The 14,758-nt window shown below is 36.1% G+C and overlaps 1 protein-coding gene across 2 annotated transcripts in view; it reads right to left on the reverse strand.

Annotated features, from left to right (window-relative positions):
- The window catches only part of LOC117914026 (ribosome biogenesis protein BMS1 homolog), a 29,412-nt gene extending 15,453 nt beyond the window's left edge, over positions 1–13,959 (reverse strand). Inside the window, exons 1-7 of one of the 2 annotated variants that reach the window (XM_034829184.1) lie at positions 13,922–13,959; positions 7,462–7,642; positions 7,211–7,357; positions 7,026–7,116; positions 6,776–6,894; positions 6,121–6,311; positions 5,792–6,002 (exon numbers count right to left, since the gene is read on the reverse strand). In XM_034829184.1, the coding sequence (XP_034685075.1) occupies positions 5,792–6,002; positions 6,121–6,311; positions 6,776–6,894; positions 7,026–7,116; positions 7,211–7,357; positions 7,462–7,602 (900 nt within the window). In that variant the 5' untranslated portion in view covers positions 7,603–7,642; positions 13,922–13,959. Of the gene's footprint in view, positions 1–5,791; positions 6,003–6,120; positions 6,312–6,775; positions 6,895–7,025; positions 7,117–7,210; positions 7,358–7,461; positions 7,643–12,565; positions 12,916–13,921 lie in introns of those variants that run through there. The other variant, XM_034829183.1, reaches the window with a different exon arrangement.
- Between the last annotated feature and the right edge of the window lie 799 nt (positions 13,960–14,758).

Below are 14,758 nucleotides of genomic sequence, written 5' to 3' on the forward strand. Positions count from 1 at the left end.
TGATTTTTATTTTAAGAAAATGCTTGAAGGAAATCTAAAAATTTCAAAACATGTTTAACAACAATCAAAATAGCTTAATTTGAAAGGATGAAAGAACCCATTTTTTTTTATAGGTAACTGAGAGAACATATTATCAAGTGCAAAAGGTGCTGTACACAACAAAATATACAACCCACGCCAAAAGGCTAGCAAGAGAGAAAGTAAAAAGGAAATACCAACCACCCCAGACCACAAAAAAAACTAAAGTCCACCGGAGTCTCCCTATCGGAGAAGACCATCACTGAAAGCACAACCCACACCAAAACAAACCCCTAGAGACTAGCAGGAAACAAGACACCCTAGAGACCATCTAGACCCCAAAACCACCACCAAGCTGCAACACGAGGGCAGCATCCTCAAAAAGATGGAGCACAGACTCTGCTGCCCCTCCCCCTTCCCCTACACGAGAGTGGCAAGCAATTGTAATTGACCAAGCATTCTAGCTTTCTTGTCTCCCTCTCCATACGAGTTTCCAAAGGCAAGTTCTTCTTTACCCCAAAAATCCTAAGGATGAAAGATCTACGAAGTAAAAAATAAAAAAATTAAAATCTTGCAGCAAAGGGGTGCTATGGTTGGTCAAAATGTGTGGCACATATTAGATATGCATTACAGCTGCCTTTTTTTTTTTTTTTTTTTCTTTTGTTCATACAATCATACAAACATATTTTCCCTGGGTTCCAACCTAGAATCTCCTACATCCCCACCCCAACACCTTGCCACTTGAGTCAAACCTCAAGAGCCACCACCTTAGTATTTGAAACCAATGTTCTAGACTAGTCACTAAATCAGAAAAGTTATTGGTTCAGGTTCAATTGTTAGACTGGTAGTTGAACCGTAGTTGAATTATGATGTAATATATATACAATTTATCTATTATTAAAAATTAAAAATAATTATAAGAAAATTAAATATATATATATATATATATATAGATAATTAAAAACCTCAATAATATTTTTTTGTTTTTGATATTATTAAATTAAATTATAATAAGGATAAATATAAATGTATTAATATTTTAAATTTTATTAGATTAAACATATATAATATTTAAATGTGAAGATATATTCAAAATGGAGGAAATTTTTTATTATTTAATTTTATCTACACATCAAAAGTTATATATATATATATATATATAGAGAGAGAGAGAGAGAGAGAGATTATTTTGCAATTTTAAAATTTATCATATTATTTTACTTACATTATTTTCAAAGTTATGATCATAAAAATATTTTAAAAAACACATTATTTTTTTATATTATTTTGCAGCAATTTATAACAAACACTATAAGTGGCCCAATCACCAACCCACCACCCCAGTTCACTTTTTAAATATTGTTTGAAATATGAGCATTAGGTGAAAATGTGCATTGAAGCCTTTTTCTAAAGTTGGCATTTAAAGCTAACATTTTTTTTTTTTTGTGCTATTTAATGAAAAGTGATTTATTCAGAAAAATGGCCATCACGATTATACATGAAAGAGGATTATTATCGAAAGTTGATCAATAACTTCAAATTTTTCAAAGACATTTTCACTTTCTCCATTTTCTAAGGACAAAAAACATTTCTAATTTCTGCTGACCAACAAGTACTAAATTTCTTAAACCAATTTGTCTTTATTCCAAAGATACAGTTTTGAACTCAGATTCTTCTCTAAAAAATTAACATAAAAGGATAGAGAGAAAAGCGTTGAAAGGGAATAGGGAAGTTCAAGGCCATCAAGATCCTCAGCCAAACTAAAGCGTTCATAGACATGATGACAGAGTAGAGTACTTCAAAAGGAAGGAAAAAAAAATAATAAGAGAATGGAAAATCAAGTAGTAAGAGAAGACAACCTCCGAAAAACCAAAAATGAATTTCTGAATATAAAGGCAACATAAAATACAAGGAGAAAATGAAAGAAAAAGCCATAAACCATTTGCCTCTTAATTGAAGAGCAAATTATATTCTCTAGATTTCTTTCTTCTTCTGACCAAGGGTTAAACTAAGCCAAGCCAAATATGAAACAATCCCACTTCACTTGATCAAAACTAGGATCAATCTCAAGCCAAGAACAGGCTCACCTGAGCTCAACCGTTTCTGTTGAAGCAAAATTTATGTGTGTTTGGCTGGGACCGAGCTGGTTTACAAGCCTAACCTGGCTTGTACATTAACCCAATAAAAAAAAACAACTATTGTCTGTGTCTAAGAACATTAGCTATAGAATTCACAAATCATAGATCAAAACATCCTTCAAAAGCTTAAACATTTCTTTGTCATATCTTAATAGACAACTTTCGTCAAAGGGTTTAAGTGGAGGGGCCTAGAGGTGGCAGGGTCAAGATCTCTCACATCATTTTTTCCAATGATACTTGACTCTTTTTCCAGGCGGATGGACAATGAGCAAGTTTCCTATGTAACATGCACCATTTTATGTTTTGAAGCTGTTTTAGGATTGAAACTCAACTTGCAGAGAAGTAAGAAGTTGCCTATGGAAGGGTGGAAAATTTGCAGGCTTTAGCTGGTGAGTTGGATTGTAGGATAGGAAGCATTTCTTTAAAGTATCTATATATGGTGTTAGGGGGCTAAGTTTAAGTCCCTTTCAGTGTGGGATTCAGAAGAGGAAAGATTCATGAAAATGCTGGCATCTTGGAAAAGCCCAAACCTGTCCAAGGGAGGAAGGCTTACCCCATTGAAAAACATATCATCCAATCTTCCAATTTTATTTATCATTGGCTTTTGTAATGCTTAGAAAGGTCAGGATCAGGCTGGAAAGAATTCAAAAATATTTTCTTCAAGGTGGAGGACTTCTTGAAAACAAAACTCACCTAGTAAGATTGATGGCTATTAGTACTAAAAATAGGCATCGGAGGCTTGGGCATGAGGAGGTTTGGCCCCCTCAACAAAGCACAACTAGGTAAATCGCCATAGGAATTTGCATGTGAGCATTGAAACTTATGAAGAAAGGTGATTGTGGAGAAGCACAGGGAATCAGAAGAGGGTTGGACCCTGGAACAAGATTTGCTATAGGGAATGGTATGAGGATCAAGTTTTGGCATGACCGTTGATGCAGTGATGACCCCTTAAAGTACTGTCTTCTGAAGCACTTATATATAACAATCCACAAGGACACTTGGTGGCTGATTTTGGGACAGAAATAGCTGAAATCCTAGATTTAGAAGGAACTTATTAGATAGAGAGATGTCATCCATGGAATCTCTGTTACAACTTTTGAATCCTGTAAGTGTCTCAAGTCATGTAGAGAACACATTGATTTGGAAGACTAATATAAAGCATTCATTTTTCATCAGCTCATACCACACATCCCTTGTCTCCAAGGAGCCACACTCTTTTCCTGCTAAGCTGATATTGAACTCTAAAGTGTGTGCAAAGACGATATGGAACCTGCAACCCACATTCTCATTCACAACAAATGGACCTTTGGTTTGTGGTTTTTGATCTTTTCTCTTTTTGGAGCATCTTTGGTGTTTCCCCTTTACATTCATAGAAGTCCTCACCTGACACGGCCTTTATGTTAGCAATAAATTTTTAAAGGCTAAAGTGTAAGGTGAAGCATTTAGTGCTCATGAGGCAAGGCGTAAGCCTCAAGGCATAGAGGCGTAAGCCTTTTAAGATTCTAATTTTCATAGTTAATAAATATTTAAAATATATAAAATTAAATTAAATAAATGATAAATTTCATAATAAATTCATTTGTCACATAAACCATATTAATAATTCCATAACATAAATGAAAAAATAATAATAATTGCATTTCATAAATTTTTTGCTATTTGAAAATAATAATAATTGACATACATTATCATTTTTACTTGAAAAAATAATTATTATATTATATGATTGACATAGGGAAAAAAAGTAAGTCACATGTATTTCTATTTCTATTATAATAATCCTTATAAATTTGATAATAATTTAATGGAAAGGAAAAGACTTTCCCTCCGACAGATTTAATCATTAAAAAAGGGAAAAAATTTTGGAAATTCAACCAAGAAATAGGAAATTATGATATAGATGCGTTAAAAAGGCAAGTGATGGTGTGATGTTGGTTTGACTTCACACAAATCAAAGGGAAAAAAAGGCACAAAACAAGGAAACAAAAGAGATAGACAAGGACATACAAAAACAGAGAGAGAAGTGAGAGAGATGAGGTGAAGAAAAAACAGAGACTGAGGCAGAAAACCTGTGACCCAAAAAAGAGAGAGGTGACGACCCAGACACGACCAAAAGCAGACCAAAACTACAAGGACTATCTTCTCCTTTCGATCTATTTTTGTTTGAATTTTTTTTTTTTCTGGGTACATCTGCAACTCTATTGAGGCTTATGCCTCAACCTTGAAAGCGTGCAAAGCATGCTTGAGGCATGCCCCAGCCAAGCCTTGAACCCTAAGGCATACACATTATGGGGCTAACGATTTTTTTTTTCCCCTTACAACTCAACACATTTTGCAGCCGCCTCGACGCATGCCCGAAGAATGCCTTTCAAAACTTTGGTTAGCACCAGACATAAAGTTGGGAGGTTGATCCCTCTCTTTATATTTTGGATCACTTGGAAAGAGCATAATAAAATAACATTTAAAGATGTGGAGCAGTCATGTATGGAGTTGAAAGATTTGCTTTGAAAGTTTTTATTTTTGTGGTCAGGAAGGAAGTCAGATTCTCATATGTTTCCTTTTTTGGATCATATAGACATCATTGGAGTTGGATAGCTTAATTGTGGTGTTTGTCAATGTCTTGAGTTCTGCCAGTATACATCATGTATACTATGGTGTGCCCCCTCTTCTGTTAGGTGTCTTTTAATGCATTCTTTATGTTTTCATCTATCTATCTATCTATCCAGTGCCGCCCCCTCCCTCATTTTTTTTTTTTTAATAACCGAGGAACCTTCCATGGCCAAGGACTCTCTATGGGGACCCAAACCTCGGAGTGCTAACCGCCTAACAGCAACCAACATCGGGTAAATTTAAGGTATCATCAGTGGTAGCATTCGAACCCAGGACCATGTGCCACTTATTGGGACCGCACTTCCTAGTGTGAAACCTAACCAATTGGGCTACGCTGGCAGGTAGTATGTCCCCCTTTTCTTAGGTCCCTTTTAATGCATTCTTTATGTCTTCATGTATATTTCTAAGGGTTATGCTACTAGTACAGATGCAAGAGTGAACTGATATCAAGTGACAGGACCAGGCCTTGTGTTTTTAAAGTTTATCGAGCAGCAATATGCCAAATAAAAAGTTAAGCAATTCTTAAAGAAAAAAGAGCTAGTATCATGTATATTAAGAAATTAAGAAATGTATAAAGGAGGATGAGGAATCATGCCAAGTTGAAAGGGTTAAGAGCAAAAAAAAAAAACTTAAAAACAAGCATCAACATGCACAGAAACAATAACAATTGGTCCCCCTCGCAGAGATTAAGATCACAAATAACAAGTTAAGCTTGACTTGTTTACATCTAGCAGGTTCATTTATCATCTTTAAGCAGTACCCACAAAACAATTTAACTCATCCTCCATCTATCAAGTAAACAACTCTTTGAAGCATATTAATAAAATTTTAAAATGTTGTCGAAATACAAATGAATTGTTTTATTTAAATAAACAAATAAATTTGCTCCAGGACATAAATATCATGATCCCCAGTGGTTTCATGTTTCAAGACATAAGCCCTTTCCTTTCTCATGAAAAGAGTTCAATTCTTATTAATCCATATATCAAAGGGAATGGGAAAATGGAAAGTTTAACAATACATACCTTAGTTCCTTTCTTCAAATTGCAGCCTCGTAAGTAACCATAAAGTGTGATATTCCTGTCACATTTGTTATTCAGTTGCACTCTTTCTGGTGGTGTGACATCTTCAAAACGATCCACCAAAATATAGGGATGAGAAGCTCGCCAAGACAAAGGATGAAACTTCATAACAGAGATGAACCTTGCAAGATTATGAATTTCACGTTTAGGGTACCTATCAACCAGAAATGTAGAACAAATCTTGTGAGAACATGTGCAGATGTTATAAATTTTACAAAGTATAAAGTAAGCATATGATCCTTAACAGAGAGCACTAGGACTAGGATTCTTACTTCCCATGAATAAGACCTGATAAGTAAAATAATTTAGCTCCATCATATATTTCAGTCCAAAATCGATGCTTGAGACGTTGCTTTGTCTTTTTCAGTTTCTTTGCATCCTTAAATTTATCAAGGTGTGTGAGAACTCCCATAACCTTGGGGAATCCATGAACTTGCAAAATATTAAGGAACTCAAAAGTTTCCTACAAAAGCGAAAGGGAAAAATTCATCAAAAACCAGGCAGCATCACCAGAAAAGTTGCAAAAAAGTACACAAGGATGCAATATAATAAGATAAATTAAACAGATGCAGAAACAATGTGACTTGATTAAAATGATATTATGCATGAAGATCCATAAATTTCAATAAAGTTCATTAAAATTATTAATCTTGCATTCTCCCAGTCAGGAAATTGATAAATATGAATATACAAGTCAATTCATCAACAGCGAGAAATCAGTTGATAATATGACAACAGAACATTTTATTCAAGACATTAAGTTCAAATACCATTGAAAGCTCAGATAACAGCTTAACTAGCACTGCAGGCATGAAAAGCTCTTGGGAGAATATTCAGGTTATAATGATATCCCACTAAGAGCGAACATCAAACAACAATAATGATAACACTAAGAAGCAAACATCAACCAAAAAAAAAAAATCTCACCATTTCAAAGCCATAACTCCCATCTATAAGAAGCAATGCTAAATCAGCAAACTTTGCAGCATCAATCATTCCATTAATATCATTTGGGCACTCCACAAACTGTAGTCGCCTATTCTTACCTAGCACACCAATTTATCAACCACTTAGCATTCAAATAAACTTCAAGAAAAAATTAACAATGAAACAAGAAAGTTTATTTCAAAACCAGCTAAAACTAATTAATAATTGAGGATAAAGGGTAAGCATAAACCTGAGACAATGGTAATTGGGCCTCGAACCTCAGATAAATTATGCTTGGTGTAATGTTTCACTAGAGACTTTATTAGAAGTGATTTCCCAACCTGCAATGGAATATTTAAAGCTCAAATATCTCAAACAACAATGAATTATTGTTCCACTTGGCAATGACTTATTTACCATACAAATGATGGATACCTGAGGAGGCCCATGGACCACAACAACATATGGAGCCGGTTCTCCAGTTGACCGATCAATTGTTGGGATGTGAAGCCTACGCTGCTCTTTCTCTGTAGCACGTGATTGTAGACGCTTGGCTTTCACTGATGAACTAAAAGCAAACGCCTAATACACACAAGTACACATCCATATGATTAATTAAAATTATCAAGCACAATATAACATCATATACAACTAAATGGAGCACTTATAAAGCATGAAAAATGAACCTTAGGATTATGCTTTTTCTCGTCAGAAATGTCACGCTTCCTCTTATCAGATTTTGATTTTTTCTTGGCAGATGGGCCTGACTGACGAGATCTATGAGACCTATGTGGTTGGACATCTCCAGTACCACTAACTCCAGCCATAATAGGTTTAACCAAACCAAAAATAATAACAAATATGGTCCTGCAAAAAAAAAAGAAAAGAACAAACTCAATTGAAACTTTTTTTATAAGTCATACAGCAAGGTAAACAGGTTGCATACAAAGAGAAAAGGAACAGCCCGACAACAGGGAAAAACAAAAAGGTGGTCCCTCCCTCATCTAGAACCCACCCAATCAACAAAATCGAAAAATTCCTAAGTTAAACTCAAAACTAAAAATTTTCCTTCCAAATCACAGCAAAACACCGCCCAAAATTGAGAAAAAGAACACCAAACAACAGCCATAACTGATATATTTGAAAAATCAATGACTCTTCAAAAGGAAAATTTTTTCATGAGAATCACAACCCATGATTGAAGACCCGTGACGAAGAAGACGAGCCCAATGAAGTCTTTTAGTCCAAGTTGTGATTGTCTTTGAGGTGTATGAGAAGAGGAGGTTGAAGGCATTTCTTCACTAATCTCACCAAAAGGTGGACTGCAACACCTTCATGGATCTCTCGTCCTCCACTAGCGACAATCTTAGGCGCTGATCTCTCATCTCTCTACTTCGTCTCCATGGTGTCACTGGTATGGATGTGGATTGTAGGGGAAGCTCTTTGCTTTTGCTAGGGTTCTCCTCTCTCTCTCTCTCTCTCTCTCTCTCTCTCTCTATCCGTGGGTGGATTGGTGGTGTTTGAGAATTAGGGATTTGAATATAGGAGCTAATTATTGTTTTAAATGCCAATATCATTAATATAAATAGCATTATAATGTGTTTTATTTTATTGTTTTAATTTTTAAATACTAATGTGTGGTAAAATTTGAGATATTTTATTTTATTTTTTAATTTGAGTTTGGTAATTGAAGAGTTGATTTGTTTTCATTTTCAATATTAAAAATTTATTGAACAATTTCAATTTTCATAATATTTTATTTTATTAGTTTTTAAGTTTATTTAATTATATTTATTTGTTTATAATAATTATAATAATATTTTATAATTTTAAAAGTTTTTATTTATCTTATTTTGTGTATCTTCTCAAGCCTCAATATGATTTTTCTAGAAAGACTAAACAAAGACATAAAGTAAACAAACAAACTAGATAAGGTGTTAAATATTAGAGCAACTCTTCCTCCTTTTGAAATATGCTATCTTTTCCACATTGAAAGCTTACAACAAAACCTTTCCTCCACCCTCTCCCACACTATTTTTGCTTTGAATGGAGCACCTAAAGGAAGACCTAAGTAAATAGACGAAAGGTTTCACACCATACATCCTAGCTTAACTACCAAAGCATCTGAATTAGCAACCCCACCAATAGGCATTAATTCGCTTATCTCAAGGTTGATTTTAAAATCCGAGATACTTTCAAGCCACATAAAAAGCTAGCTTAAATAGACCATTTGAGAATGAGATGCTTTGCAAAAGGAATAAATAACATCAACAAACAACAAATGGGAAATATCTACACCATCGCCCTTCCTCCCTTTTGCTTTGGAAAACAACAAAAAACCACCCTCTCTTGCCCTCTCCAAAAGACAACCAAGCGCCTTCATTGCCAACACAAACAAATAAGAGAAAAAGGGTCCCCTAGCCTTAGCCCTCCAAAACTTTGGAAGAAGTTGATAGGGCTACTATTTGGGGTGCAATAATGAAGTTCTTAAACTCAATGAATGGATCATCCAAGTGATGGCAGTCAAGTGTCATAAAAGGCTTAGCCTACCTTCATTGGACACCAATTGGTTTTCAGATGAGATGATCAAAACTCAATCCAAGAATTGACATCAAAGTTAAGATTTAAGCCACAAGAGCATCATGTTGGGGAAGAGATTATTGGGGAAGCAACAATGTTGTTCTTAAGTCTGATGGATGGGTCACCTAAATGATAGTGATCAAATGTCATAGAAGGCTTAGCCTATCTTCGCTGCATACCAATTGGTTTTGAGACGAGATGATCAGAACTCAATCAAGAGGTACCATTAATTAGAACATAAAATTTCACTGTAGAAATTCGTCATTTAATCCAACTCATCCACTTATGATCAAACCCCATCTTAGTAAGAACAACTAACAAGAAGCCCTCATTAACATGATCATAAGCTTGGAAAATTACGGGCCTAGGAAAGAAGAGGAGTGTAGTTTGGAAAATGGCGCCTATTTGTTTGTTTTGGTGTATTTGGGGAGAGCGAAATAGAAGAATGTTCCAAGAAGAAGAGATGTCAGATACGAGCTTGAAGAATCTCTTCCTACGGTCTCTTCTTGAATGGTCTCAACAGTTCATGGACGTGGACTATCTCTCTTTTCTGAATTTGTTGGGTGTTTGATTTGTTGGCTAACTTTGGCTTTTCTAGGTTTTTGGTCCTCCTTTGTTGCCTTGGGTGAGGCTTTCTTTGTATACTGCCGGTGTACTTAGGGAGCGCCCCCTGTTTTGGCGTGTTTATATTTGAATTCTTCTTTGTCTATCAAAAAAAAAATGATCATAAGCTTTCTCAATATCAAAACTTACAAAGAACTCCATTAGAATTGCTCCTCAACCTATAATCAATACCCTTGTTGGTAATAAGAACCACAACAAATATCTATCTACCCTCTACAAAGGTAATCTAAAGCTTGGAAATTACACATCCCACCACCTTCTTCAACCTATTAGCTAAAAGCTCATACAAGCCTCTGATTAAAAAAAAAGCTCATACAACCCACCCACCAGACTAATTGATCTGAAATCTTTCAACTCCTTGCCACCGTTGTTCTTAGGAATTAGCACCAAAAAGGTCGCATTCAACCTTTAAACAAATCCTTCCTTCATAAAACTCCCTAAAGAAGCCTAACACTTTCTCTTTCACAAAATCCCAACAAAACTGACAGAGGCCCAAAGAAAACCCATCTGGGCAAAACTGTCAAAGTGCAGAACACCTCCTCCTCAGTAAAAGGCACCTCTAAACCATCAGGCCCCTAAGTATCTAAGGCTATGAATAACATTCATTGATGCTAGGTTTCCAATCCCCCGAATCAAACAATAGATTGTGACCGGCTTGAGCAAAACTTTCCTTTATCTCATTCTCCTTGTATAGCCAAGCCCCATTAGTTTTGAGCTTGCCCATAAAGTTTCTTCATCTATGTGTGCTAGCCATCTTCTGGAAGTACTTAAGAGTTTTTGTCACCCCCCTCAACCAAAACTCCCTTAAACTTCATCTCCAAGAAACATTTTCCAAAGATGCCCACTTACAATACTCTTCTTTGCTAACCTTCTAGCTTTAGACTCCTCTTGAGAAAGAGAAGATTCCCTCTCCTTTGAATCCTAAAAACCTTATTAAAAGCCATCTCCATTTTTATAGATACATTACCAAATACCTCTTTGTTCCAAACCTCAAGTCTGATTTTGAAAATTTCAACTTTTTCAACTTAGACACAAAATAAAGCTACACGAACCAGTCAAATAATACCCCGTCCATGGACTTTTAAGCAAATCTTAAAACCATCCAGTTCATATATTTTCAAACCTGAACTCATCCCTCCCCCATCTAACAATATTGGAGAGTGATCTGAGACTGGCTTTGGCAAAGTACACTGAATCAACCCATTGAAGTGACTTTCCCACCCTTCCGATACCAGAAACCGACCTAAACTAGACTTAAACTGGTTGTCCATTTCTCCACACCACGTAAAAGGACACCTCTGTAAGTGGAGATCACGTAACCATTAACCCCTCAATAATATCCAAAAAATCTCCCCTTTCAATGGGTCGTTTAATGATTGGGAGTTGGAAGAAGTGGGAAGGTTACTTTGTTATTTGGAAGGGAAGATGGTGAGGGTGGATGAGGAGGACAAAGTGAGTTGGGTGAAATCAAAGGATGGGGTTTTTTCGGTAAAGTCCTTGTATAAGGCTATGCAGTCGGCTTCTTCAGCTCTGTTCCCTTCAAAGATTATTTGGAGGTCTTATGCTCAGCCCAAGATTAGCTTCTTTGCGTGGGAGGCTTCGTGGGGTAGAGTTTTGACTTTGGATCGGTTGCAAAAGAGGGGTTGGGTTTTGGCAAATAGGTGTTTTCTTTGTGAAAAGTGTGGGGAGTCGATTGACCACCTTCTCCTTCATTGTGAAAGAACAAGGGAGGTGTAGACTTTGCTCCTCTCTTTCTTTGGAGTTTCTTGGGTTTTTCCGCGTTCGGTGAAGGAAACTCTTATAGGTTGGAGAGGCTCTTTTGTGGGCAAGAAGAGGAAGGTGGCGTGGCTTTTGGGGCCATTAAGCTTGTTTTGGGTTATCTGAAAGACTAGGAATTCAATGGCTTTTGAGGACGGTGTGCTGTCCATCCAAAAGCTGAAAATTTCTTTTGTGTATTTACTTTGGTCGGAAACCAAATTGTAGATAAAAGATGGGTCTTCGACCTTAATAGATTTTATTGAATGGGTGTGTATACGATAAGGGAGGGGTTTTTTTGTGCTTTCCTAGTGGTTTGGGTTCTTTTGTAAGGGGGTGAGTTGTTCTTCTCTGTATCTATTTGAGTCGCTTCTTTAGCGACTCTTTTGCAATACACATATTTTCTTACTGATCAAAAAAAAAAATCCAAGAATCTCCTCATGGCTGCAGTTAGTCTCTCTCCTTTGTTACATTCACTCGGAAAGCGAATTATATTGAAGCCCCCTCCAACATACCAGGAATCATCCCATAGGCCCCAACTCAGCCCAAAACCCCTCTCTCTCCCTTCCCCTAGTTCGCCTATGCACCCCAGTAAAGACCCAAACAAAACCATCTTTGTAGAAGGACATGAAACCCTTCCTCTTCCTTTTCATGTTCCATGAAGAGAAGGGAACTCAACTAGACTACCAATCCTCTCGTCCATTTTTCAGTGGGGCCTCAAACCCACACAGGGAGGCCTCTCCTAGCCCCGACGCCAATCGGATAGGGCTATCGGCCCTCTCACTCAGCACAGATGACTGCCAACTCACCCTAGAGGAAGAAAGTTTGTACCTGAAAATCTGGAAGCTTCCTGCAAAAGAGCCTCGTCTGAAGTCGAGAAGCTATAAAGCCAAGAGAGGGTCTCCCCGTAGGACACCAACCTCGTACTGAGAACCTCAGTCTATGAATCAGCCGTAAACTTCTCTTGCTTGACAGCAGCTGCGTTTTCTCTCCTGCACCGCACCGTGGATGACTCCCCACTCTCTGAGGACGCCAAAACTCAGGGATGACAGCCTCCGCACGCCCACATACCTGGCCTACCTCCAAGGGCAATTGGTTAAAAAACCCTCGCTGCTTGCTGAGACCCAGCCCACAGGCCGTTTTCTTTCAGCGAAAAGGGCCTGGCCCAGACCACAACAATTCTAAGTTCTAACTAAAGACCATGGGCCACTTGATGCCCGACCCAAGTTCTCAACCCCCTCCACTACGTCAAAGCCCAATCCCCCAGGCCCATTTTCTCCTTCAAAAGGTCCAGAAATTTGTGGCTTTTCAGAGCCAACAGCTGAGAGCTTTAATGAATAATCTTCAAGATCTACTTTCTTTAGCTCCATCCTCCATGGCTGTTTAGAAAGAGTCAACTCCTCTTTCTTGGTACATGTTGTAATTTGATAGATGAATCCAGGTACTTCCTAGTATGATATTATATAGGAAAACCACCTCAAATTCAATCATTGAAGTCATTGGCCCAACATTAACTAACAACATCTTCCCTTAGTATTAATAGATTTTATATCGAAGATGGATTGAAAAATCGGATTTTATCGGCGATATTTCGCCGATATATCAGATATCGGTGGCCTCGAAATGAAATTTAACACGGACGATCGAGAGGAATATCGGCAAAATGGGTAATATATCGATGAAATATCGGCGATAAATCGCGACTGGAGCTGACGCGCGGAGCAGCCGGAGGAGGATTTCAAAAAATATCGCCGATATTTCGGTATTTTATCGGTATTTTTACCGATTTTTCGGGAAATTTCCCGATATTTCCTACCAGTCCAGCCCGCGCACAGGATACAAAATCTGTCCAATTTTTTTTAAAAAAAAAACATCAATGCTATTTGGTAATCTGATCATGATTTGCAGGCAAAGGTTGTGTTTTTCAGCCTGCCTCAAAAATCGTGGATATAGGGTTCGTGAAATTTAAATAATGGCAAAACAGCAAAGAGACCCCTAAAACAGATCCAGAAAACACAGGGAACAAAAGAAAAGCAATTTTTTTTTGGTTTTCCTTGGGGGTTTTGCATGGATTTTCTCGGAAATCAAACGAGGATGAATTTTCCCGGAAATCGAATGGGGGATGGATTTTCTTGGGAATCAAACGGGGGTTGCAAAAAAAAAATAATAACATGATTAGATTAGTACCTGCGAGGATTGAGAGTGGCAGAGGAAAATAGGGCCTTTTTAGGGATTCTCCGGTCTGGAGGGCAACTTCAGACCGAGTGAGAGAAGTGGGTGGCCCTTTTGATTTTTAGATTTAGTAGAGATAAAAAAATATACAAATCATGAGAACAATTTTCCTCTCTCTATATAAATAATTATTGATTATGGCCTTTATTTTGATTAAATCACTATCACAGATTGAAATTTCGATTTTTATCATATGTATTTTATAAATTAAAATTAATTTAATGAAATAAATTATTAATAATTTTAATTATTTAAATAAATTAATGTTAATAAAAAAAATTGTTACTATATATTTTTAATAAAATTTAAAAAATCAAATCACAAATAAAATATTTTATGTAAATTAATTTAATTTTTCATTTAAAATATAATAAAACATGTTTTAATAAAAGTATTTTAAAAATTTTTAAATAAATATTGTCTTCAACAAGATGGTCTCCCTTCATCTAACAATATAATGGAACCATATATTAAGGACTATTGTAATATCATATGTATAAATTGTTTTTATTTAATAAAATCAAATATTTTTTAACTCAATTTTAACTTTATACGCTTTCAAAATTCATATTTATTATTTTTAAATTTTAAATATCGAATCTACTGATATATCTCTGTTTACGATGTTTTTCTTTTTTATCATATATATGTCAATTACACTTACAAGATAACTTGAAAATATGTATTTTTACTTATTTGATCATTTTTTGGAGTTTTTCCAAACATTCCTATGAATTTTAAATAATTTTCGCTCCATCGATATTTCTAATAAATCTATAAAATCGAAATACC

Source organism: Vitis riparia, chromosome 5, assembly GCF_004353265.1.
Source record: "Vitis riparia cultivar Riparia Gloire de Montpellier isolate 1030 chromosome 5, EGFV_Vit.rip_1.0, whole genome shotgun sequence".
In the NCBI taxonomy this organism is placed as follows: Eukaryota; Viridiplantae; Streptophyta; class Magnoliopsida; order Vitales; family Vitaceae; genus Vitis; species Vitis riparia.